General features: G+C 48.5%; 7 protein-coding genes across 7 annotated transcripts; 3 read left to right on the top strand and 4 right to left on the bottom strand.

Annotated features, from left to right (window-relative positions):
• Positions 1-297: 297 nt before the first annotated feature.
• On the bottom strand, positions 298-2,142 carry Aud_003865 (uncharacterized protein; the record flags this gene model as incomplete). Its single annotated transcript, XM_043288812.1, has 1 exon — positions 298-2,142. The coding sequence occupies one exon, from the start codon at positions 2,140-2,142 to the stop codon at positions 298-300; it is 1,845 nt and encodes a 614-aa protein (XP_043144747.1).
• Positions 2,143-6,243: 4,101 nt separating this feature from the next.
• Positions 6,244-7,745, bottom strand: Aud_003864 (glycoside hydrolase family 5 protein; the record flags this gene model as incomplete). Its single annotated transcript, XM_043288811.1, has 3 exons — positions 6,244-7,232; positions 7,352-7,478; positions 7,614-7,745. 3 exons carry the CDS (start codon positions 7,743-7,745, stop codon positions 6,244-6,246), a joined length of 1,248 nt encoding a protein of 415 aa, XP_043144746.1.
• Positions 7,746-9,179: 1,434 nt separating this feature from the next.
• Aud_003863 (uncharacterized protein) lies at positions 9,180-11,642 on the bottom strand (the record flags this gene model as incomplete). The annotated part of the gene is made up of 1 exon (XM_043288810.1): positions 9,180-11,642. The coding sequence occupies one exon, from the start codon at positions 11,640-11,642 to the stop codon at positions 9,180-9,182; it is 2,463 nt and encodes an 820-aa protein (XP_043144745.1).
• Positions 11,643-12,085: 443 nt separating this feature from the next.
• On the top strand, positions 12,086-13,906 carry Aud_003862 (uncharacterized protein; the record flags this gene model as incomplete). Its single annotated transcript, XM_043288809.1, has 2 exons — positions 12,086-13,684; positions 13,748-13,906. 2 exons carry the CDS (start codon positions 12,086-12,088, stop codon positions 13,904-13,906), a joined length of 1,758 nt encoding a protein of 585 aa, XP_043144744.1.
• A 1,446-nt stretch (positions 13,907-15,352) lies between these two features.
• Aud_003861 (uncharacterized protein) lies at positions 15,353-18,032 on the top strand (the record flags this gene model as incomplete). Its single annotated transcript, XM_043288808.1, has 9 exons — positions 15,353-15,568; positions 15,661-15,837; positions 15,897-15,934; positions 16,028-16,088; positions 16,151-16,192; positions 16,262-16,305; positions 16,364-16,441; positions 16,502-16,829; positions 17,841-18,032. The coding sequence occupies 9 exons, from the start codon at positions 15,353-15,355 to the stop codon at positions 18,030-18,032; spliced, it is 1,176 nt and encodes a 391-aa protein (XP_043144743.1).
• Positions 18,033-23,329: 5,297 nt separating this feature from the next.
• Positions 23,330-24,887, bottom strand: Aud_003860 (uncharacterized protein; the record flags this gene model as incomplete). The annotated part of the gene is made up of 6 exons (XM_043288807.1): positions 23,330-23,446; positions 23,504-23,605; positions 23,665-24,111; positions 24,169-24,231; positions 24,303-24,791; positions 24,837-24,887. 6 exons carry the CDS (start codon positions 24,885-24,887, stop codon positions 23,330-23,332), a joined length of 1,269 nt encoding a protein of 422 aa, XP_043144742.1.
• A 1,297-nt stretch (positions 24,888-26,184) lies between these two features.
• On the top strand, positions 26,185-26,427 carry Aud_003859 (uncharacterized protein; the record flags this gene model as incomplete). Its single annotated transcript, XM_043288806.1, has 1 exon — positions 26,185-26,427. The coding sequence occupies one exon, from the start codon at positions 26,185-26,187 to the stop codon at positions 26,425-26,427; it is 243 nt and encodes an 80-aa protein (XP_043144741.1).
• Positions 26,428-26,761: the final 334 nt, after the last annotated feature.

Here is a 26,761-nt window from a genome sequence, read left to right as displayed (position 1 = left end):
CATACTCCTTATCACAAGAGGATATACGTATCCTCTTGGCCTTGCTTCCACCTACGCTGCTTCAGATCTTAGGATCCTTGTGTTATCTCGTTGGGATCCTACATAGTTCTCAGGAGCCGCCCCGCTCCCAGGATAAGTATTTACCTGTCACTAGGATCAGTGGTTTTCGGTCACCCGTTGCTTGAACTATAGTACCAGCAGGTTGTGCAGCTTCGACCAAACTGCCCCTAGCAGCAACTGATATAAACTATTAAAAACATCCATTTGAAGTCATTTGGAGTGACTCTCTATTGGCTACTAGGTATAGTTCAGAGGTTGAAAGTAAATATCCCCATTCACAGTGGTGGTCAGCGTGCCATTCGCATCGAATTCATTCTCCAGAACGTCAAGTGATAGATGAAACCCTCCCGGAGAAGTGACCTTGGTGCTATATGTGGCACCAGTGGAGGTAAGGTTAGACTCCCAGTCAAAGCGCGATAAAGTCTGTGAGATGGCTGTTGATGTAACCTGCTCATTACCAGAAAGGTAATGAAATCCATCATCTGAGAAGTTGTGGTAGGTCACACCCACCGTTGCAAGGCCATCTCCGCTGCTCCTGTTGATCAGCGAGACCGCTGCAAATCCAGATAGCTTGCCAATGAGTGTGTAGTTGCCCTGCTTAGGAGAGGGACGGCTCGGGTCTGCAGTGCCTGCCACGTAGGGAACCCCCCAAGGCACGACGTCAGATACAGGCTCAATAAGTCGCATCTTCTGTGGGGTCCGGCTGGTGAGTGTTGCCAGCATAATTCGGTATGTACGACCGCCTTGCGCGGTTGAGACGGGGCAAGGTAGCGGGTTGGCACCTCCACAAGCAGGAGAAACGGTTAAGGCTTGATAGTATGCGATCTTCGTGCCGTCCCAGGACCACCTGGGATCTGCCTGAGCATTCCATTGTGGGTCGTTGATACTTCCTGGGCTCCCGTCCCCTTGTCCATTGACCTGTTGGCCAAAGTAGTTGCCGCAGTCACCGCCGTAGTTGAGTATCCAAGGCTCGAAGAAGCGGCGAGCACCGTTGTTGCGGATTGAGGATGAGGCTGGAACACTGACGAGATCTGTAAGTGGAGGAACATGGCGCATCCCGTCCATGAACATAGTTCGATGTGTACTTCGGGTATCCAGAATGACAATCCACTTGTCGTCGTGGCTTGAGTCGATAGGATCAGCGTACCCCGGGTTCTCAGTCACGCGGCGAACAACACCAGTAATCTGATCGACTGCGAAGAGATCAATGTTGCCAGATTCCCATACAGGGCCAACATAGAACATCTCTCGGCCGAGGCCGCTGAATCCTCGGAACTCACCCACGTTTATGGCAGAGTAGTTGATGGTCAGGGTAGTCCCAGATACGATTATCTGAGGTGGAGCATCAGGGTTGAATAGACGGGTAACATTGTGCAAGTCATATCTCGGGACAAGGGGAAGACCTGCTGTTGGTTTTGGATTAAACGACAAGCGGGAAAAGTAAGCAAATTCATCAATGGAAGCACTATTAGTCGTATATGCATTGAACCCCAGATGAACGTTGTCAGGATGAATTCGTAGCTCACGGATGACACCACCTTCGCCAGAGCCATCAGCGGCAATGTTCCAGCGAATTGGGTAAATCCAGGTGCTATTTGGTGTGCATTCATCACTTGAAAGCAGGGCACCGCCGTCAACGATATTGGAGCCAACAAGAACCCGGCGGCCATCCTTGAATGCTTGCGGGTATTCAAGCATCTCGGTTATCCCCATTTTTTGCGATTCTGGAACGCCACAGGTGATACATTTCCATGCGTCTCCATTGGGAAAGGCGGTTCCATTGGTTCGTAAGACGATCAATTGCAATCCACTGTAGATGCCCCCTGCTGGTGCTCCTGTAAAGTTGACCGTTGCAACTATATGGTTGTTGTCTGGCAGGAAGTTCCCATTGCGCAATTCATCTGTCTGGCCAATACACCCTGTTGGGTTAACGCACGAGCCCTGTGCATCTGACGGCGCGACTGGAGGTAATGGCAGCTCAACTACCGTGATGGGTTCTGGCTGTGGTGCTGGAGGACAGCCGGCAATAACCTTGGCAGGTACAAAGAGCAGGAAAAGCGCGGTAGAGATAATGGTGTACATCTTCTGATAGGTCCAAATAGGGTGTCCGGGGTCCCTGAGAGTGAAAAGATATCTACATGGAGGGGGTACCGCGCCCATCTTATCTAAAATATCCACGTTCTACCATCATCCCCACCGAAAATTATTCCCCACGGGCCCCGTGGAGTCCGCTGGATTTAGGGCAGCCCCATTTCTCCTCAACCCGTTACAACAACGCCTCAGGATGAATTAAGCCGGAGCCATACCACACAAGGCATGTAAGCTGCCGAGGAAAATCTCGGGTAAGGAGTCAACAGCCGCTTACGGGGTTTTTCGCTATTATTAAATGCACATTAATCTCCATTTGGTTACGCTCGGTCCAGGGACGAAGACTCAATATTACGATCCAATGTCCAAATCAACGCCGACAGCTTGATACAGGTTCAGAAAGCACAATCGTCGGTAGTTCTGCGTTTTCGTCCTCCCCCTGTCTCTACTGGTCAGCTCCAGACTGTGGTACCTCGAGTATTGCAAAATTGGAGGCTATTAAAAACCTAGCAGTTATGAGTTGGAGGCTGTGATTGACCCGCGCTGATACTGACCAATCCGAAAACCATTTCTGTACATTTACGGGCGTCAAATCCGCGCTCGTCGGTCCATGTCGATCTACCAAATCGAGGACTCCACCAGCAATTCGCCTCCTTAAAATATGTCCCAGGCTATTGATGTCCGGGTATTTTTTTGCCACACACGTTTATTGAGGCAGTCCATCTGCACGTCGATCACAGCTAGAGCAGAGAGAAAGCTCTCCGCATATTTCGGTAATCGATATACGAGACGGGTCAGAGCTGGGAATGTGCTCCGTACAGTAGGTTCACTGGTTCACTCACCGTGGTACTATTACAGAGGCTGGCCCACCAAGGGAATAATATGGGCATACATACGAATACGATTCACCAATCTGAACTCCGCATAACCTGAATAGGGATTGACGGAGGCACACTCAACCGTTGGTCGCTTCCAGGGAACGCAAGCGCCCGGAAAACTCGATGGACATGGAGTTTCCTCGGAATGCGCCAGTATTGACATTGTGAATTCTCCAAATGGCTCTTTTCACCCGCGGAGAATATGCAGGACGCCGTTCTATCCAGCCTAATTACTAGGTTTAGGGTGTTGGCCAGCCGAGACAGAATCCCTCTTGATTAAGAACCAATTGGTCTTGATTGAGGAGACGGCGGTCATATTGAAAAAGATGTGAACTAGAACGGAATGGGTCAGTAACTCCGCGGAGCCTAGACAGCCAATAGCACGACTTCGACCAGGATAATTCTAATCCGTAGGTAGGCTGACAAGTGAGCAGAAAACAAATAAAAATTATCCATTCTAAGACTAACTATTGGAAGACGTCTCAGAACGCAAGCCGATGTTCTAGAAACGATTCAAATGCCGGACTTCTATATTGTGGAGGAGAAAATGGGAAGAGCCTCGTTCTCCCTCTCAACTTCCTTTCTTTCCATCCCTTACTTTGAACTCTGTGTATCTGAATGTCCTGGCCATAGAAGTGGACCATACTTGGATGTGTCATCTGGATTTCACGGTGTCCCACCAAGACACAGCTGGACTTTTCTTCTACTTTAAAAGGTCTTTTGCCATCGACGCGAAGCCTCCCAAGTCCCTGTGCATTCATATTACCGCTGATATGCGGCACAAGCGATATGCGACCCACAGCTTGTCAACTTCGGATCAGTAAAGGGAGACGAAGATCTCTGGTTTTATGAAGAAGTGATATCGGTCCCTTTCCGCATCGAGTCCCGGACATGTTTGGGGTTCATGTGCTTCGACTTTTTTACTCAATCTATTGTCCTTGTTTTCCACGCCAACCGCGTTGGGGGTGGGGGAGGCCTCCGGAATTCACTAGTGCAGGTGGGATGCCCCTGGGCCGGTTACTTGGCGAGCAGTGCCTTGTGGGACACGGCAGTGGATGAGTCCATGCTTATCTGCATTGATCAGAACGAGGACCATTTTCTTCACGTCTACCAGAGAAGCATCGATCTGGCTAATTGCAAGCCCTTGAGGTGAATGGCCGTCAAGATTCTGGAATATAACATTTCAACCGGAAACCGAACGCCGTGAAATCTGTCGAAGCGACTAATACCGTCTTGTCAGACACAATCTGTGCAGTTTTCAGATATTCATCACATAAAGAGCACTGTGATTACTCACGTGTTGAAGTCGAAATTGTGCAGTTCATTTGATGAACGAAAAGACCAGCCAGAATGAGTTCTGCCTGCGGGAACGGGACATCGCCTCGCAGCACCCTACCATATGGCGGCCTTCAGTATCAACTTCAAAAGACCTTTGACTGGTGGAAGCATATTCCGGGTGAAATATTCTGAGAGCTTTGAAAAAGAACCCGAAACACCTGCCTGCGTCAGACGGAAAGGCGATCGCTGCGATACCTCGAAAACACTGTTTGGGACCCAGGATATCTATCGTTTCCAGGGCTTGCTGTCAGTGACGTCAACTCAGTATTACTCAAATGGGCACAAAATAGAATTCTTTATGCCATTTCATTTCCGAACACTTCGCTTCATTAGTGTCGATATTGAGGTCACCTCCTCTGGCTTGATCCTTGATAGCTTTCAAATCCTTGAGGTGAATTGTCCTCTTGCTGTTTATGCAAGCTTTGAGGCAACCCAAGAACTCCAAAGTCTGAGGTTACAAAAGTAAGGGCGCAAAGAATTGCTGTTCGTAATGCGTACTGATAATACCAACAGACAACATCTGAAAACCTAATTCCACGGCCTTGACAGCGGGATCATTCCTTTTCTCTAAAGCGCGACCAGTCATCAGCGTCAAAGCTGGGTACTGTAGTGGGAGTTCGGGCAGGTCAGCTTCCCCTTCTATTGCATGATCCTATGATATGTAGCTTAATCTGAGAAAAGCCTGAGAACCTGAAGTATCTGCGTTACATATTTGGCTATATTGATATACCCTTTTTCTTTACATTTGTCTTGCGATGATATTAGACCTTGCCCATCGATTTTCTGGCCAAGAAAAGATTGGGGTGAGTGGAAGATATAGCAGTTATCTAGCTACTTGATCTTTTAGGGTGGTATGAAGATGGGGTTTCTGTGAGATGAAGCTTAGTGCAAGGATGATACTTTTGTAGAGCTACGGGTCGTGAAAGGGCATAATGCCTGTCAATGCAGGAAGTTGATTGCTTGATTTTAATTTTTTGACACAGATAAGGTAGCTATTTTTGACGGTATGACGAAGACTATATACCTTGCTTATTTGATTCTGTGTACAGTAGAACCGTGTTGGTAGTGGCTAATAGAACCTAGGGTCATTAAATGGGTGTGGCGGTTTATTTTAATTCTTTGAATAGCATATTATTTTAATAATATCTCTATGGGGCGTTAAAAGCATAGAAATGATATCTGTTTGATTGAATTATGACCGAACTTTCGATATAACCTGGTGTTTACGAGATCGAGTGTTGAATGCCCAGGCGATTAAGTGCAGTAGGAAAACGCGATGGCTTTTCCAACTTCAGGCGGCAGAGCGTGGAATTCAGCTATCTTTGGTACCTAGCTAGCAGTGAAAAATTCTAAGGGCCAAGTGTTTGGCCACCTGTTATTTTCAATTTGTGGCAATATTCACTGGGGTTTGGTGACGTGTTCCCTTATTACTCTTGGGATTGATATTTCATTTTGAATTCACACCCACCTCTGCTATGTTGGGCGAAATCAATCGATATTATCGTAGCCTTGAGTTAGAATATTGTATGACTCCTGTCAGTAGGATAGTCACGCTTGACAGTGAATGACAGTGGGAGCCCGAATATTGCTTGGGGGGAGGGGGCGTGGTTGATTATCCTGCAAGGGGATGGGTTTACACATTGTGTGGAGTGAATGTAAGAAAGGAATGACTACTGTTAATATCTTGCCTCTGCCCTAAAGTCTTTCCCTATATACACACTTGCTAAGAGCCATCGCCCAGATGACGACTTCTATGCACCGATAACGACATAAACGGATAACATCAACCTTTAAAGAGCCGACAGTAACAGCTCTGCATATCGCTTTTTTGTTAGTGGGCAATATAAATGACATCAAGTAATAGTCCACCCGATGGTAGTCATTTGCTGGCAGCATCACGTATTGTGGCATGTTCACTCATGATGCGATTCAACTCCCCCCTCGACACACAGTTCTCGAATGCAAATGACTTTGCACATTCCTCTAGCTCATCCTCACTCATGTTTTCAAAATGCTTGGCAAATTCCATGCTGAAGCTGTCTGCCACAAAGGTCTGCATAACTGCGGGGCGAATATGCCTTTCCGTGTTCCACGTTGTTGGATAGGTCTTCGTGGCCTCCGGAGCATGACGATCAACCCACCGCACAAGTTCCTTGATGGATTTATCAAGTTCTGCGTTTGGATACATGCCCCAGTGGTCAAGATTGAGATGCTTCTTCTTGTCGGCGAAATCTTGCACTGTTTTCATGTACTTGCTTTCTGGATCGCAATAGATCATGCCTTGCAAACCAATGTCTTTGTACAACCAGATGCTCCAAGAGATCTCGTACTTGTCATATATCTTCAATTGGGCTCCTAGCAGATCGTACCGGCACTTGTTGAGTTCTTCGGCGTTAGGGGTTCGATGCGGCTCTTCATAAGCGGGGCCAAACTCGCCATTCCAGAGGACAGTACCCTTTTTCTGTTGGAATTCAGCCTTGCGGAGGAATTGCTTTTCCAATCTATCCATTTGCTCTGTTGAGCCGAGGAACTTTTCCCCCGTCGGTAGTCCCATCGTGCTGTAATCATGGATGCTGTAGGCCGAATTCGGCAGGACTTTTTCGAACCCCTTCCATTCCATTGAAAATGTATTCCCATCAAGGAATAGAATGTGGTTTGGGTCGACAGATCGTAATTCCCATTCGAATCGCTCATAGAAAGCGGGCAGCCGAATGTGCTCCGAATTACGTGGCTCATTCATCGGATTGTACCCTGCTACCCAGGTATTCTCCTTATAGCGCTGCGCAATTTGCTGCCAGAGCCAAATTGTTCGGTCCTGGAAATCCTTGTGGTCCCACCAGTTGAATGACTTCCGGGGTTGTCGGAGTGCTAGTCTGGGTTATGACCACCAGGATGCGTGTGCAAGTCAATAACGGTGTATATGTTGTGTTTGGCGCACTGTACTTCAAATCAGAATATGAATAGCGGGAAGCAAAATATGAAAATACCAAGTTGATCGCGCGATCTGATCACTCGAGGGTTTAGATCATCCTCAACATGACGGTAATTCACAGGGATGCGAATGCAGTTGAGACCAAGTGATGCAAAGAATTTTGCGTCTGACGGTGAAAAAGTCTACCGTTGTCAGTTTAGTGATCGAGTACCCACCCTTAGGGCATCGGAGAGCGTACAGGTAAGGAATTTATCGAAGAAAAATTCATACTTCTCCGGGCCGAGAACTTTTTTCATAGCGGCACGGTGTTGACATACCTGACCAGGATATCCAGTAATAAAATTTTCCATGTTCATCCAGCCGCCAAGTGATGCACCGCGAAGTACAACTGAGGACGCATTCTCATCCACAATTTGGCCTCCTCGAACCCGAAGAAATCCAGTAGCCATCTTGGAACGGAGAAAGCTGGATACACTGGCAAGGGTGAAGGTCTATTCAAAGAGGAAAAAAGGTTGTGTTGTTTTCCAGTGGTCCTTCCGCTTCGCTTGTTTTATCCTCGATTGGGCCTTCCACTCGGGTTTCGATTGCCCGATTTTCCGGTACGTATTTCCTGTGGTGTGGAAGTCTCAACAATCACCTTTACTCTGTGGACAGTCTGAGAGTTCAGTCTTTGTTTGCATGACGCTCCACTCTTTGCCTCTAGAGCGTTACCTCGTTGGATTAGGGTTCGAACACTATCATGAAGGGGGCTTCAACCGCGAGAGTCTGGTACGGTGATTGTTCAGGATGCTCCAATTTTGTACCTAAGAAGGTCCCATGCAGTCGTATATCAATTGCCTCAAATACGAAGACTCTCTTGGAAGTTGTTACAAGCAGCTTATGCTTCCTCCGCCGCTTTCCCAGAGGACAGGAGACCTATCTTCAGCCGCCGGGCCTTGAGCCAAGGGAAATGGTAGAGTTTCCCCTTCCTCGGGCATTCGGCGACATCAGGGCAGGTGCTTCCACCAAGTTGATCCCCCACACGACACAGGTTGTATCTCTCGGAGACTGGCTACTTCACACCGCAGGGTCTCAACGTACTGGCAATTGTAACTTATGTCGGCGCACCGCTCCCGCCGGAACCAGTCAGTACTTACAATGGGACGCAGACTATCATGTTGAAGGCGGACGGAAACCCTTTCTCACGTGCATGCTCTTGGAATCCAATGGTGGAAAGTAAGTTTCCGTAGCTGGAGTTTGACATATGCTCCGATATTGACACGCTCAATGGCAATAACGAGGAAATATCATTCCAGCTGGTTCTTTGCTAGAAAATCGGTGTATTCATGAAAAAGCAAGAACACCCAATCAACATTTGTTGTCCGTCGATTATCCCCACAAAAATAAACCCTGAATGCTACCCAGACCCTCCCCACACCCAGCCCTGGGGTTGCTACGCGCAGACGGCTCCATATCCTGGACGTCAACGCAGGATCCGCGGCCAGTCGCCACTTTCTATTCCGTGGACAGCCGAGAGACTGGCGTTAGATCGTCTCTCCGCGGAATTCCCACATCAAAGTGTCGCCTACCAACTCCTGGGCTCGGGCCCCAGCTTTGCAGAGGTGGATCTGGACTCTTTGGATGCTACTAGCTCTACCAGCTCATCAGCCGATTGCGAGTCGAGGTCAGCCTCAATGCTACAGTCCGCAAGCAATGTAATCCGTTGGTACTCGTTTGGTTTGGACAACGCACTGTAGCGCGATTCATAAAGTAACCACCATAGCCGATTGTCAACGGTGCCAGCCTAGAGATTTTCACAGTACTAAGAGTTCAGTCCCATGAAACTACCTATGACCGTTTAAGACAGACTCTATATAATATTGTAGGTATCTATTGGGTGAACTCTACAATTTGGCAAAGAAACAAAACTCAGATCCGTTTACTTCCAGCATCATCTCCTGGTCTGGAAGGTACAGATGTACGGGCACAGGCTGGGCGTCCTTCATCTCGACCTTGATGCGGACTTGCACATCGCTCGTGGCTGCCCTTCGCACCCAAGACACGTGGACGATGCCGCTCGTCTTGCCGTCCACCATGCGCATTGGCACGCTAGCCTCGAGCTCGGGATAGAGCTTCAGCCTCGGACGAACCTGGATGGCTTTCCAGCCCGGTGCAGCAGGACGAACCCCGGCTACCTCGGCCATCAATTCATACAGGGGTACGCATCCCCATGCGTGGCAGTCGGAGCGCTGTGAGATGCTGTCTTCAACCCAGGTACTTACTCCCATGCCCAGCTGACCGAGCCACGGTTCCCAGAACGCGTGGAAGTGGTCGTCATAGACGCTGCCCCCGGCCATGCTCAGAGCCCGTAGCGTGTAGAAAGACATAGAGACTGATTCCTTCACGAACTCCCCTGCGTTAGTTCGGCGTACGCTCTTGCGCAAGAGCTGCTGTGCCTCCGGGCCCCTGACTATTCCGCTGAGCACTGCCCAGACCTGGCTGTGCTGACTATGTGGTGCCAATATGTCGTCAGCCTGTGAAGAGACCAAGCTATCGGTGAAGAACTCGCCATCAAAGCAGTGCTCTCGCACGGCCGCAGCAACTTGTTGAGCGCGGTGGCGGTATTCTTTGGCCAGCGCTGATCTCTTAACCGCACTGGCGATCTTGGCGGCCATTCCCAAGGCGTATGCGTATATCTCGTTGCTGAAGGTAGAGAAACCGCTTCGCTCGCAGATCGGAGGGCAACCGTAAGGCTTCCATTCGTTAGTCCAATCGATGAAGTTCCATATCCCAGGTCGAACTTCCCATTTCACCAGCCCGAGTTGGGGGTCGACGCGCGACGCAAAGGACGCCAGGATTGCGTCTATGACCGCAACGAACTTAGAAAGAAATAGCTTATCGCCGAAATACTGCCAATGGTCGCCGAGCAAGCAGATCCAATACAACGAAAAATGCGGAATAAACTGTTGCCGGTGAGACGGAGCCCGGCTGGCAGTCAAGCCGAGTCTAGGCTGAAAAGAGTTATGCAGCTGAATAATCGCTTGACGAGCCAATCTGTCGTCACCAGAAACACAATAGGTGAAAAGGGCAGAGCTTCTAGTGTCCATAGAATACTGCAGCTGCTCATAGAACGGGCAGTCTTCATAGCAGTCATGCATACAGTTCACCAAGGTTCGGAGGCTAGTCGTCCACAGCGGATCGACCATGGATTCATGGGCGCCAGTGGTGATGCTCGCCTGCACATCCAGCGCATAGTGGACCGAGTCTATATCGATGCCCTGGAACACAAGCTCGGCGCCTTCAACAGATATATCAACTTTAATGAACCGGAAGGTCCGATAATGGAACGGCACGAACACCTCCTCCAGATCCTCATTTTCGAAGTATTGTGGACCCGGGAAATTTGTCTTGCCCTGAAACTGATAGAAGTCGTGTGGCCCGATAAGTTGTTTTGTCCTGTCACGACGGTGAGCCTTCCGCCTGACTCCCTTATAGAGGTCTGGCTCATCTTCGTAGCTCTCTGCATAGGTGAGCCGGATAGAGCTCCCGCCATGGCTTGGGCGCAGGAACCGGATACGAAGGAGAGCCGTAGTATGAGCGGCTACTTCGAGTTCGAACTGATGTCTAGATCCTGGTGCCAGACAAACTTCGGAGCAAGGACCTTTCCACTGTCCGGCTAACAGTACGTGGTGCCACGACTCGAGCGGCACATTGCTGCGCACATTGTGTATCTCGGAGAAGCATGCTCTCTGGATCCGGTGAGGTGGAATAAGGCGAGGTGACAGATTCCAGGGTGGTGCGTTACCAGTCGAGTTTTTGAATTCGAGGACTTTGGCAACTTTCCAATCAATAGGACCATCTGCATGTTGACGCCTGTGAGCCTCGTATATATGAAGGAAGTTATCTTCGGGCTCGTCCACCCGAAGACTGGCGAAAGGGTCTATTGCGGTCTCCCAATGCCTACTGCTGCGGAGCTTCTCGGAATATTCTCCCTCGTCTTCGGGAACGTGGATGCGCAGACCGCCGGAAGCCAACCGGGGAAAAGAAGGAGCAAATTGAGTTGCGTAGAAGAGCCGGAGGACATGAACCCCGACGTGATTCTCCCCCTTCCTCAGGAACGGACCGATATCGGCCTCATCATAAAACCACAGGCTTTGGTCACCTTTGACAGGGCCAAAACAGACCAAGTGCTGGTTGACGTAGAGTTTGTATTTTGTGTCGGCTGAGATGTGGACCTTCAATGTTTTTGGAGGGTCCTTGTCGAGTGTGAACTGTCTCCGGAAATGTACAAACAAGCCTGCCGTGTCCGGTTGGTTTTCCGGGAAAGCTGGGTGCCATATCCAGGTTCTGTCAAAGGTGGCAGACATGGTGGCGGGGGTCGTAGTGGGGGAGGGAAGCACGCGCACACGATCACAAAGAGAGAGAAGGTGAGTGAGAGAAAATGAGGATGTGGTGGCGTGTGGTGCGCGCAACTGTCCTTGGCGATGCACAGAGGCGGTTCGGAAGGATACAGTGCGACCCAGCTAATTAATTGGCGTTCAATCGCCAATATAGATTTATCCCTTCTGCAATATGCTTACGAGCGTGGCGCAAAGATCGGGTTGTTGCCTTAGATCACTCAAGGACAAATGCACTGGCTTTATAGTATGCTAGTATACTAGCTTACGCACTCCGCGGAGTGGATATTACTAAGCTTTGCCAAGTCGCGGAACCCGCGACCTTTGCATCCACAGAAGCGCTTTCCTCAGGACACCTCCTTGTCTACACACTCACATAGAAAAGGCGCTAGGGCGCTGAGCAGCAGGTAGCAATGCCTCCATCGCACGCCTGTGACGCCTGCAAGCGTCGGAAAGTGAAATGTGATGGTGTGGATCCTTGCGCCAATTGCCGCATTGCCCACCTTGTCTGTGGATATAGTGCGAGGCCGGCGAGACGTGGCCGCCCCGTCATCCGAGCGCTCTCTCCGAGGGCAGCTACGAGTTCCGCGTCGCATCCAGACACTAGGACTGTTGTCGGCCATGCCAGCGGCCCCAATTATCGGCATCATACTCCTTCGGCTGGGACCCATGTGGATCGTGTGGAGGGGCTCAGCGAGATACAGCAACAGATCTCACAATCACACCTGCACCAAGGAAGCGTTGTCATCTTGAGTCCCGTAACTGGTGAGAGCGGGTCGCTGTTCACCTTCCATTACCACCCGGGACAGATACACACTCATTTGGTGACACAGCTCATGGCTCTCCTGACGTCTAAATCAATAGCGGACATGGTTCATGGCTGTATCGATTTCTTCTTGCAGTATTTGTTTCCCAATACTCCAGTGGTCCATGAGAACACGCTTCGGGAGGGTGTTGTGTTACTTACACCTGACGGTCATTCGACTTTTGCTGATCTTGCCTTCTTTTCCTATGGCCACCCGCAAACATCGCACTTGAAAACCTTCACACTTGTTACGGCCCTCTGCGCCTTTGTCACGTCTCTCACCCCAAGTTCCCTTTCCACGTCGAGGGCATCGTTTTCCAGGCCCTTCCTTCTCGCATCTAGGGCCATGCTGATGGTATACGAGGAGTATGATCTGGAATATCCGGACTCGACATCATTGGCCATCCGAATGTGGCATTCTGCGGCACTGCAGAACACGACAGGTCGGGCGGGGGCATCGTATCATCACCATGCGCAGGCTGCGTTCCTTGCGCAACGGCTCCGTTTATACGACGAGAGCGCCGTCCAACGACACTCCCAAATAGAGTCGCAGCTGCTACGTGCCATGTTTTGGCTCTTGTACTTGGCCGACAAAACCGCCTTTGCCTTGGGAACCCGGCCGCTTGTGCTAGACGTGAGATTGTTTGATGCCGAGCTCACGCTTCTGGAGAACGGCAGTCAAGATTTGCCACTGCTCAGCAACAGCAAGAAAGTTGTCCAGGGGTCATTAGAACGCCGCTTATTCTTCGGCTTCCATCTGAAGAGACGCGTCTGGACTTCAGCAGCGGACCTGCTAGCGAACATCAAGTCGTTGGCGCTGCGGAAGAACCGGGGCACGAGCCCGGCAGCAGACCATGAGCTCCAGGTCGCGCGATTGGCTGAAGCATACCTCTTCTTCACCAGCTTAGCGGACCAACTCCCAATTTGGCTGAAGCATCCTGATACTGGAACTGACTCTCTCGACGACGATGTCGTGGCTTACCAGAGGGCCTGCTTCTGGATACAACGAAGCAATATCATGACTGTGTTTCACTGCATGAAACTTGTCATCCTACAGACATGCCTCGACAATAACCTCCAAGAGATCATCGGGCTTAACGACCGAGCAATGTCGTGGGCGACGCGAAAGATCGAAATCGTGCGAGACTTCCTATACGAGCTGCAAGTAGCTCCATTTGAATACTTCCAAGTGCAAGGGGAAACAGCAGTGAGTTAGCACACTTTACAGACCCGCCACTAAACAAGCCGACCTCGGTTAACGTGCCTATAGATAGAACGGGTCCGCCGCGTTGGGAGCATCCTCCTTGAACTCGTACACCATGCTGAAAACGAGACGATTGAGAAGATTGTGCGGCCGCAATTTGAGCAATTGTTGGATTTCCTCGCAAAGCTGGACTCCAAAGCTTCGGATGAGCTCGCTAGAGCATGAGATTCTATCAATCATGGTCCTTCGTTGCCGCTCTTCCGTGGGAGATTGAGGGTGGAGCCGAAAGTCGCTAATCAGCCCAAGATCAAGGCATGATCAAACAAGGTTACTTTGGTTATATAAGGCTACCTACCAGTGCGGTGCCGACGGGGTAGTGGTGGATAGATGTTAACTTATATACAAGCAGATTTCATAAAGTTTCAGCGAGTCTGTAGTTAATTTAAAGAATACTAGCATAAGGTGACTATAACATATGTAAATAAGTCAGCGGCTTTATGAGGTATGGAATGAGCTAAAATACATTCTACGCTCCTTAGGCAGTTCCTCCCTCAACAAGGATAGAAGACGGTCCTCTGGTTCTATCCAATTGTTATTATATAACTGAACTCCAATTAGCTTTTTACAAGTCATTCGAGAAGCAAGCATTCTCCCGTTCATTAAACCTCGTAATGATTACTCTTAGCGTTTATTGTACGTAAAGAGGGAAACCCACAGGTAATGTCGTTCCGTCAATAGTGCGCGGGTTTTCGCCTCTACAGCATCTCCTCTAAGGTGGAAATGACGCTGCTCATCTCGAAGAACACAACAGTCGAGAAGAGGCGTTAGTTTTCCACCTAGGCCCACCATTTCGCCTACAGTGACTACACAAGTGTTTGGAATCCCTCTCGGGACCCACCCCCACTAACCGCCTAGGATAGTCATAACGCCTTCAAAATCGCGTAGCTAGGAACGCGCAAAGAGGCATAGAACGCGATATTATTATGAATTGCTCAGAACACACGTGCTTTGACACCTACTAGGCCTACTGAAATGCATCAGCTAATTTTCTGCTGGATCAATAATATCATGAGGTTTTGGCGAAGGGTTTGCGACCGGCAGAATTTTATGTATCACAATGTTGTGGGGCCAATTGTGTCCAGACTTTTTGCATAGTCACTGTAAATGGCGTCAAGGCCGGCCCTTGAACTGTGGTAAGTAAGTTGGCGTGAGGAGATAGCGCGCCACAAGAAACATTTCGCTCAAGGCCATCATGAAGTAGCAACTTCAACGCGCATTCCTGCCCATATCCGCGGACTCCTCGGTGTAAAGAAGCTCAATCGAGTTAGTTTAGTCCGCGGAGTAATGTTCGTACGAATAAAAGACAGGTAAGTGTGAACCAAATTTTAAGTGGTTCTGGTGTAGTGTCTTATTGGGAGTGGTGTTGGCACGCCCCAAGTTTTCCCAGGGTTCCTTTCCCCGCAGTTAATTCCGATGCTGTTTTGGGGCCCCATGGGGATACACCGAAAGAACAGGCCTCCAATCCTTGTTCAACTGAAGTAGATATGAATGACCACTTCCCCAATATTTCCCGCCGCCATCCACTGCCGCATTCCTCTAGCAGCATTTCCCCACCGAAACCTGTTCTGTGCCAGATAACTCTAGTTAGGAATGACGCTGGCGGGGCTTAAGATGGATGAGACGAACTCATCAGAGAAGCCCGGCGAGACGCTGGTTGAAGCGACCTCCCGTGATGTCGACGGCCCGAAAGTGGATGAGTCCATCTCCGAGAATCTTGCTAAGTCGAGGTTCGATAATATGTCCGTTGGCCAGACCGCATGGGTCTTCCGGCGCGTCGCTTTCATCTCGCTCGCCGTGTACACTGGTTATGTTTGCGAAGGTTTCGAGGTTAGCAGAAATACCCTCCGTTCCCGACACAACCAATATGGCGTTTTTTTTTCATGGCTGGTATCATTGGCTTACATATCATGTCCACACAGCTCAAAGCTGGAAACAGTATCATTGCAAATGCTGGATTTATCAAACAGTTTGGTAGAGAAAATGGCTCGGGAGTAGCGGCATTGAACCCTACTTGGGGTAAATATAACCTTCCGTACGACCGGAGACTCTCCAATATTGACCAGAAATCATTAGTGTCCACCTGGAGCTCTCTTCTAGTATGCCAGCCTTCCACTTCCACTTCGCACACTTATCTAGGCGCTCATCGGAAACTCAGAACGTCGGTCAACTGGTCACATTAGTCTACATCTCTTGGTAAGCCAAGCCGTGCACACATGTCGTGGAACGGCCGACCATCATTCGGCCATGACCACTTCTATAGTCATTCACAGGTTCTGACCTACGTAGGTTTGCGGAAAATTTTGGCCGCAAGGCATCTTTCTATGTTGCTTGGATATGGTTGGTTGTCGTGAGTGATTCTCCGAGAAAACAACGGGGAGCCTTCTTTTCAGATAGGGCTGAATTGTCTAGGGTTGCATTTTTCTCAATACGGCAAAGACACCGGCTGTATGGGTAAGGCCAAATCACACTACTTACTCTTCCAGTGAAACGGTATTTCAATTATTGCTAAGCTCATCACAGGCCCTCGGAAAACTCTGCAATGGTGCTGGTGTCGGTGTCCTCCAGTAGGCATTGTCCCCATCCAGTAGCACTCCCTGAAACCCCGATTGTTAACATTTGCAGGGTCATATGCCAGGTATACATCATGGAAATTTGCCCAAATAAAATACGAGGGGGCATGATCAGTTTCCAAGCTGTCTGGTATGTTCATGTAGACTCTGGACTATCATCATCTGTATTTCTACTAATATTTGAAAACAGGAGTAATTCCGGTAGCATAATTTGCGCAGTCATGATGGAGCAACTTAACAAGCACCATCCTGACAACTATCTCTTGGCTGTGCGGATTCTCTGGGCCCCAATCGGGCTGATGATCCTCTTCTGGGTCTTTGTTCCGGAGTCACCCTGGTATTATGCCCGCCGTGGAGACAAGGAGAAGGCGATGAAGTCTATGAGGAAGCTCTACGGCAATGTCGAGGGCTATGAATTTGAAGAGGAGTACAACATTATCGTCAAAACGATCCAGCACGAGAGGGAGATGTTATCATCGGCGCCTAATTATATCCATCTCTTTCAGGGTAGTAACTTGGTAAGTCTTATCCCAGGCAAAACAGAGGATTTGAGGCTAATTCATTAGTAGAAACGTACTCTTACGGTCATGCTGCTTTCTGTCATGGGTCAGTTCGGCGGTATCGCTATAATTAATACTTATTCTACGTGTACAGTTCCTTGTCCCTCTTTCGAAAGTAGCTTGCTAACAGGGCAGACTTCTTTTCTCTTGCCGGTTTGACCGACCCTTTCCTCGGCACTGTTATCATCTCGTTAGTTTTACACCAGATGGGAGCAGTATGCCTCTATATTCATAATGCCATGGCTTGCTAATTGTCGCTTCTTCAAGCTGCTGCAATCTCCTCGCCATTATTGTATGGGCTTTATCCACCGATATACTCGGTCGACGTTCCCTCATGAATGGGTTTGAGACCGCGGTTGTCATATTCCTCTTTATCGTTGGTGGTTTATGGTGGACGGGGGCAACGACTGGTAACAAGGCCGCCAGTAACGCTCTCGTACGCTCCAATTCAGATCTTAACCCTTAGCCTGCTGACAGAAATTATTGTCCTTAATCTTGTTGGCATTGATACGCACCTGTTACTGACATATGTCTTAGCTGGTCATCTGCTGTCTATGGTCCTTTGCATTTACTATAAACTCCATGTCATACTACCTCATGGCGGCTGAGGTCCCCTCCGCCCTTCTCCGAGGTTGGTCTTGACGGTCCATTTCTCTGTCCATCAGTTTTCAACATCACCACTGACAATTCAATAGTAAGGACTGGTCCAATCGCATTCTCAATCCAATCAGTCCTGGGTATCGCATTTAGGTACGTCACTACGCTTCCGTTGCTCGGATAGAACTTCCAACTGATCTCCATAGCTATGCCACGCCGCCTATGTTATTGGCAATGAACCTCAAAGCTGGATTCGTGTATGGTGCTTTTTCGGTGCCCACTTGTATCCTAATGTGGCTATACGTGCCTGAAACTAAAGGGTAAGCCAACCCCCGGCCCCTTTCCCCAAACCTGCACCTTTCCGAATCAAAGGGAGAAGAGGCTGGTAGGCTGACTGGCATCGGTAGTCGTTCCGCGGCTGAGATTGACGAACTGTACGAACGTAAGATTCCGGTTTGGAGGTGGTCCGAGACTGTTACTTCTGCCGAGGAGCAAATGCGCGCTGTTTTCCTTGTAAAAGCCGGCGTCGATCAGGGGTCAAAGAAGGCGCTGACCCAAGAGTAAATTTTTGGCACCGTCTCGCTTACAGTACACAATGGAGAGAAAGATTCTATGTTGGAGTGAAAAGGGGGTTTTTGTTGTTGACAGACTAAGTATATCTCAGGGCGTAGATGGGGTGGCCTCGAGATTCTATGGCATTTGAAACGACTTAGTTTCTCAAAGAAGAGTATACTCTACCTAGATTACGACTATTCGTCGAGCCTAGACGATGATGATGATGATGATGATGATGATGATGATGACGGTCATTTACCCTGACCCCTCGCTTCAGCGATATGCAGGCTACTACAACTATATCTCTACCCTCGTCTCTCTATTGTACATAGTCCCATTTCTTATGGGTGAACTTTAAGCCTCACCTAGGGGCCTGTGTTAGCCATTTACCTTTGGTTCTGTCCTTACGGATTCCTTGGTCTGTGGCTATAAAATCTTTGAGATGCTTCTGCAAAATCTAATACAGCCTTTATATAGCTGGTTTCCCTATTCCCTCCTAGTAACGGTGTCGTGCGCGGAGTCCAGGTCTCCCATACTAATTACGGGTGACCCTAAGGGCTGGTGACCGCAGAAAGTGCGGATTCCAGGTTTGCTCCCAGAGTCCAGGTTCTGCTTCCCGGAGTCCAGGTTCGCTCCCCTGGAGTCAAGGGGAATAGTCTATATCTTAGTCAAATATTCATATTTTTGAATGATTAAAACCAATTTATGATTCTAACTGGCTAATCTATTAGATTCTAATATTAGATTCGAGAATATTCACCAGGAAGGTGGTCGAACCAGGGGGTAGGGGTCAGGTCGAAATTTTTTGTTGGGGTCTGCCAAGACCGCTATCCGTGGGAAGCCTATACCCTTGGTGATTCGGCCTGACTAGGCCAGTCGATTCGATCTGACTAGGCTAGGTGGTTCGATCTGGACTAGGCTGGGTGATTTGGCTTCGAGAGGTGCCTGTGCAGGGGGTCTAGGCTTGGTGATTCGATATAATTAGGCCAGTCGATTCGGTCTGAGTAGGCCAGCAGATTTGATATGACTAGGCTAGGTCGTTCGATATGACTAGGCTTGGTCATTCAGCTTTAAGAGGTGCCAGTACAGGGGGTTTAGGCTGGGTGGTTCGGCTTCGAGAGGTGCCTGTGCAGGGAGACTAGGCTCGGTGATTCGGCTTGACTAGGCTAATCCACTCAATATAACTAGGCTAGGTGATTCGATCTGACTGGCTAGGTGGTCCAATATGACTAGGCTAGATGATTCAGCCTGACCAGGCTTGGTGATTCAGCTTTGATAGGTCCCTGAGCAGGCTACCTAGAGTAGTTGATCTGGCATGGCTAGGTTAGATGATTTGGTGTAGATAGGCTAGATGATTCGGTATGGCTGGGCTATGCAGTTCAGTATGGCTTGACTAGGTAACTCAGCTTTAATAGTTCCTAAGCAGGCTACCAGCTCGGGCGAATCAACGAATCGGATGTAGAGGTTGAAAAGAGTGGATTGAGGCCCAAGGCTTGTCAAGATCAAGAGTAATCTACTGGCGGAATGAATATCATTTGAGGTCGCTATCTACTGCTCACGTACTTAGATCATGGTTGATGAGAACCATCGATAGGAGCTTGTATAGTGGTGTTATGATTCCATGATTTCATCCGAAGGACAGGCCACCACCATGTCCGTATTGTTTTGCACAAGATCCCAAAGCGATACATCGCACTCCATGATGGGAAGTAAACAAAGGACCATCGCTCCACAGTAAGACTGACATGTATGACTGATGTGACCGCTTTATCATAGAATGGCTCTTCTGGGAAAGAGTACATAATGGCCGGATTTCCAATCCTGCGAGACGCTAGAGACATCCTGTTGTGGTTGATGACCTTCCTATACGTTAACAAAGGATTCATAATTTCAGTTTGCGCATATCTTGATCCCCCATCGTCTGCTTGGAAATTGCAAAACAGTTTGATTATCCATCTCATGAGTTCGCTCCGTCTCTTGCCCAGCGCAGTCGCTGAATGAGCATGCTATCAACTCACTGGCCCAGCCAACGCCTCGTTGGCTTGTATTGACGCAACCGTATTCTCAATCCCACTTGTAGTAGCCATGGCATTCAAACAAATCCTCCTAATGCCTCACGTTGACCAGCAAGTCCTTCCGTTGAAGCTCCTTTTCGCCCAGTGTATTCCCACTCCCCCAAGCTACCCCGCTTCCTAGACGCAATGGACCTCGTATATGCATTCGCATTACCAAGATTATTCATACCGTCCTCCAACGCGCGGTATCAACAACAGAGCTCCCGGGTGTTCATTGGCTTTCTTGAATCGTTCTTTCTCCAATCACATCAGAATCCCAGGGACACCAGTTGCCACACAAGCAAGACCGACGAAGAGACCCGTAGTCCAGCTTAGCTAGTTAAATCGATCCATCCCCCACATACAGGCAGCAAGGCATATCTGAAAGACAGTATTCAGGATATTGTCCCATAATACCACATAGAGTTCTCACCTTAATGTAGGAGTAGGACTTCATCCTTTAAAGGAGCTATCATGAGTTCTAGTATGTTAAGAACCCCCATTTAGTTAGGGCCCTTAGTAGAACTAATTCGCCTGAACCTCTGTAAGATGATTGAACCATTTCTCCTGTCTTCCTGCCCTCCGGCCTAGTCGCCAATGGCACCACAGGTAGAGATCCCGAATCCGCCAGGGCGCAAGTCCAAACCCCATGACGCAAAAAAGCGCATTGAGGAGCTGCGAGTCAATCTCAACCCAGATCCAGCAAGAGGAGTACAGATCATTGGCTAGGATAGCATATTGCCAGTGCAGCATTGCACAGTAGTAGGAATAACATCCCACCCCATGCAATTACATTAAGGCCGTAGACCGAAATTACAAACGCCAGGAGCGCCAGGACCCAGTGGACGAAGGAATGAGCAGAGGTGGTCCATGATAAGGATGGATGCCTCTGCATATCTGCGTATTATTAAATTCGGAAAAATCAGGGGAGAGAGAAAATACGGGCAGAAGGAGACTAACTAGGTCCACATTCTCTGGGGAATGCTCGATGGGGGCAGTGTTCTTAGTTTCAAAAGCCATTAGGTTATCTTTACTTTAATCCCTGGACCAAAGGAGGGAAAAAAAAATTGCGGAGGATTCTTTAAGAATATCATACTTAAGAGGGCCCTTGTTTTCATATATACCCACAGGATGCATTTACTCAATTCTGCAATGGATACGAGTACGAATGACTGTCAAACATTACTTAAGTAGCTCTAATTTACTTAGGTTCGGTAGCCACTAGCATACTCGCAATGATATAACACCTCTGTAGAATATGCTCCACCAGCAATAACCCAGGCATTAGCGCGCAGTAGCCGCGAAAAAAATATGCAGAGTACATTAAATCACTTTCTAATTAGATATGATTGCCTGTATAACATCTTCCTCTGCTACCTGCTTAATCTTAACTTACTATGTCAAGGAGGTCCTCCAATACAGACAGAGCATGTGGGCTATAGTATTATCTAGAAACTCCACCCAGCAGAGATAAAAGGGCGTAAGACAGCCCTAATAAAGATATGATCTAGAGAATCTGGTTAGGTTTCGCATTTCTGTCCGATCCGACCGGATTCTGGTTTAAGCTAGACTGATTCCTGAAGCAGTGACTGGGTTAAGAAGGATCAGAGGTTGTGACAAAAGAAGAACAGGAAGCTTCAACACTCTTAGAGAAATCTACAACGCAGAATAGCGCATTATATATATAATAAACCTGAATGAATAAATATTAATAAGTCAAGCAAGGATAGAAGCAATTAACTAAGACAACAGCTGTTGTATTTACAGGATAAGACTGATATGACTTAAAAGGACACTTTTCCACATCTTAATATACTCCTCTATCCTTCCTGGTTAATCTCTCTTAACAATAGTAGTTTAAAGCCTCTGTCCTTGGTAAGTAACTATAAGGCGACTCCTTCAGGTAAGTTTCTTGTGATGCCATTAAATATAGTTATAAGTTTCTAGGCATTCTGTATATGACCCTCTATAAATCTGTAGATTACTTGCTTGTGCATCTAGTTCTAGTTAGCAGGAACATCCTTAATTTAATCTATAAGTAACTAAATGGCCTTCTCTACCTGAGACTTTGGAATAGCCTTCAGAATAAGACCCATGGCTGCGGCCTGCTTACCACTTAGTAGATCTCCAGTGAAGAGCATTCATTTAGCCTTCTCAACACCAATGTGCACCACCCATATGGCAGTCATAGGGCAACCCCACGCACGGGCGGGCTAGTAACCAATGCGAGCATCCTTAGCCATAACAACAAAATCACAGCACAGAGCAATATCGTTCCCACCGGTGACAGCAGCACCGTGAATCTGTGCAATGGTAGGTTTTGCACTATAGAATAGCTCTGCAAAACAGGCTGTGGACTGACGAGGAATGTGATTCATTCGTGGAAGAATATGCGGGTATGTCCAAAATCCCAGCCAGCTAATTTCTTGACTCCGAATGCTGCCCATAAACTCCGGATCAAATTTCGTATCCTGTATCTGGAGTATTAGGGGTAGCTCCAGTTTGCTGGGAAGGATTCTACCTAAGAGTCCTAGACGGGTCCCCCACAAAGCTCCACCAGAATCCTACGATAATTTATTTTGGCCCAAGAGGCGGGTCCGGATTCAAATCTACAGAGAGGAGACTTTGATTCTCCAATAACGGGGAATCTGCTCTTCGAAGCATTTGGAAGGTCTGATCGGTCATACGTAGCCCTGTTAGCCAGGAGCATTTTGACTGCAAAGGCATGGTTTTTCTTTCTTTCACTGGAAAGCCACCGAATCAGCACGCGGTTGAAGTTGATGATCCTAATGGGCGAGAATTTTAACAAAGTTATACATATTCGTAGTGTAGGCGGGACTGGTGTCAATCTCGGAGAGATCTCTTTTCTCCGCCTCTTCGCGGTGTTGTATAGAGATCAACGTAGTGAATCTATTGAGAGATGGTTCCACGGATATATTCACAATAGCACCCCGAGTTCTGTAATAATCACGTATCTCGGTCTTGAAATACTAGTCTTGAAGAACATCTGAGCCGGGTAGAATAATCAGAGGAAGAACCAGGCCATCGATCCTGATTATTCAATCAAAGGAATGAGAAGATAGAACTTAGGGTTGCAGGAATATTATCAAGTAATGTAGTCCTAATTCTTGCGGGATGATTAAGATTTTTCTTCTTTTTTTCTACAAGGAATCGAGATACCACGACCGAATATAAGTTTCCGAATTCACCGAAGATTCTACAAGAATTGATCCCCATCTCGGGGTGCGCCTGTCAAGAGATGCAGTTGATGTCCAGCATCGACCTATCCAGGTTGGTACAGACCCAATTCGCTGTCTTTCCACTCGGTGGGGAGACGCTGATATTGTGCGCCTGGATATTGGAGCATTTCTAGATCGCCCAATCAGCCTCCTTTCATCGCAATAAACACCAGGGCAGAGCACTTACTGAGGCATCACTACAGACTAGTGTGCCAACTTTGGGGTCGTAACGCTTCGAGGTCGTTCCCCTGATGTTCTTGAAGACGATGTTGGAAATGGTCATATTAGACTAAGATTATCAGCCCTCGAGTCAAAGATGGGGGAATATACAGTGGGTCGTTTCCTCACCGGATATTGATTGCAGAGGGTCAGGTTATTTTGCCCGTAACACTGGGTCAGTTCAATGGCCCAGTCGTTGTTGGCGTTGAAAAATCCATCATAGGTCACGTTGTTTACATAGCCAGAGCCGCCGCCGCCGTTGAGATTGCTCTGGAAATTCGAGTAAATGCCAGGCCACACCTTGATGCGCGCGCCATCGGAGGCATTGGACATGGAGGTGTTGTAAACGTAAATGTTCTCTACGATATCAAACTCCTTGACATACTGGCCCAGCGACCCGACCGAGATGCCATGCGAGCCATTGCACTGGAGGCCCTGGACGACGATGTTGGTGCTGTTGGGCTTGAAGGAAACGCAGTCATCCCCATTGTTGATGATTGAGTTCTGGATGACAATCCCGTCGGAACAATACATATCCCATCCGTCCGTGTTGCGTGGATAGTTCGAGTTGGCGCTCTAGATTGGTGTCGGCTCAGTCTTTCTGTCTTCCGAACCCAAATTTATCCTACTCACCACTGCGTTGAGGTTCATATCGCTAATCAGAATGTTGGTACTGTTGGCGATCAGGTTGAACCACTGCCAACTATGTCAGAAGAGGCACTCCGCCTTTCTTTTCCCCTCTCTATATTTCAGGTGCGCAGACTTACGTTAGGCGGATTAATCATGCGCAATCCCGTCACGGAGCCGCCATGCAGTCCATCCAGCATAAACAGAATCGGACGCAGGAGGGTGGACTTCGACGGCGCCAAGTCCCACCACGGCTGACCATTGCCGTTGATCAACCCAATGCCGTGGCCAAAGATGTTGACGTCCTTGCCGCCAAACCGCCAGAACGCGCTCAAGTCCTGATAGGCATACTTAAACGAGTGCTCGGCCCAGTACGGCAGGTCGGTCCCAAAGCTGATCGTGCCCGTGATGGCCACGTCAATGTGCTCGAGGAAGGTGAGATCCAAAGGCGACGTGATGGTGTAGTTGGAATACAAGACCACCGTGCCGCTGTGGTTGCAGTCGTGGAAGGCCTTGAGGATGTTGCCGCTGTCATCGCCACCTCTGCGGTTGGGCTTCACGAAGCAATACCGGTACGAATCGCGAGGCGGCGAAACAGTCTCATAGACCCCAGGACTGTACGGCCACGGCTAGGTGTCAGGACGCGTGAGGAGAGAAGTCAGTGGGGTGCCAACAGCACTAGGGATCAGACAAGCAAGGACCGCAAAGACTATAGAGGCAATCATAGTTATAATAAACATTATTCCGCTCCTCTCCCATGATAAGTGGGAGACGACCTTTTATCTACCTAGGACGGAGCTTTTGGCGCAATTAGAAATTTAGAACTTTGGATTATTTCCCTAAGGATTTAACCAGAAGGATTTACTAAGATTCTAGGGAGCTGTCCCTGCCTTTAGCGTCCCAATAGTTTAAATTAGCTATAGAGTCAAGCGCCTCCATCTCTATGGCGGAAACAAGGGTAAACATACAGTTCCATATATCAGACAGGCAATCCCAAATTATTCCGCAAATTGCTGTGCTGCTAATTAAATAGAGTTATGGTGGAGGGATCCTAGGGGTGATTTTTGGCTAAACTATCACTAACTTCATCCTTCTAAATATTATAATATTCTAATAGTTTTTCTTCAGTCTCCCTGCATTGCAAGCCCCTCCTCAAGTTATATACCTATAGCTCTCTCCAGTGCTCTCCTCGTCACCAGACTTGGCAAGGCAATGGCCTTTCCAAGGTCTATATCCTCCTTTAATTGGCCCTCGACCAATGTCATGTGCGTGTGATAGCACCTTGTACCTGTTGAAACAGCGCTGACCAAGAGAGATAGGCTGGCGTTTAGTAACTCATACTTATTCATCCAAGGAACGGAGGGTTACTAGGGATACAGCTTCATTAGATCTCAGCTCAATCTGACCTTTACCCCGCAGCAGTTGCTCTCCGATCAGATTATGCCTGGCCAAAACACCTCATCAGCAGGTGGCCCCAACTGGCTGGAGAACCTGACTGGCTGCACCAAGGGCTACCCTTGCGAGTGCAATATTCAATTATAGGACTTTGCCTTTGCAGGATCCAACATATCCACCAACTTGTACGCCCATAAGGGAGCTTCTGCCGTCATAGCCGCGAGCTAACATCCTGCCATCTAGCACCCCCCTGCATCATAACTCCACCATCTTATATGAGAACCAGGTCTTGCAATGGAAGAACTCAGCTAAGGACATCCTTATGGTCAATCCCCACAGGACTCTCGTCGCTTCATGGATCAGCATTAATGATATCAGCGACTCGTCGCGATATAAATTTCCTATCCATAACGCGACCAACTTCCAGCAACTATACACAGCTATAATCAAGGTGCAGTTTGCCTCCCTCAAGACTGTGTACACAGCCGGCTACCACAAATTCCTCTTTCTAAACCTTCCGCCACTACATAAAACACATAAGGACCATCCCTGTTGGGGTTTGTGCAGTGATTAACAGGAAGAACAGCAAGCGCGCAGATATCAACCCACCCACTTCCCAACACGACCATGATCGCCACATGGAATGCGGTGCTCAATGAGACCGCAAGGCACTTTAGCAAGGCGCACCAGGGCACCACAGCCATGGTGTTTGATGCCTACTCCTGGCTGACAAATGTTTTTGACCACGCCGCTGATTTTGGCATCACTAACACAACCTCCTTCTGCCCTGAGTATGGAAACTGGGACATCGATACCAACTACGCCGCGTATGTGCCCTCTAGCCCAACCCTGATGGCAAGAGCTGACTGACACCCCCCTCATTAGATACGGTTGTGATCCAATTTATGAATATTTCTGGTACAATTCAGGCCATATAACCTATCACACTCATCAGATTTTGGCGACCAAACTCAATGAGTTTCTGTCGACGAAAGCAGTCTGTGGAAAGACTGATGGGGGGCGAGCAGTTAACTGGGGGATGAAATAGGTTGGGGGGAGAGCTTGCTAGATCAGACTGTTCTACTTCAGTGTAAGTGAGATTACCGAGTGGGATATGTCAACCAAGTGAACTATAGTTCAATGTAAATCTGCTACGCAGGTAGTTTGAATTCAGGCCATCCGCACTGAGGTAAAAGTGCTCTGC

Source organism: Aspergillus udagawae, assembly GCF_001078395.1.
Source record: "Aspergillus udagawae IFM 46973 DNA, scaffold_3, whole genome shotgun sequence".
Taxonomy (NCBI): domain Eukaryota; kingdom Fungi; phylum Ascomycota; class Eurotiomycetes; order Eurotiales; family Aspergillaceae; genus Aspergillus; species Aspergillus udagawae.
Note: the sequence above shows the minus strand (reverse complement) of the source record. Positions and strands in the feature narration are given on the sequence as shown.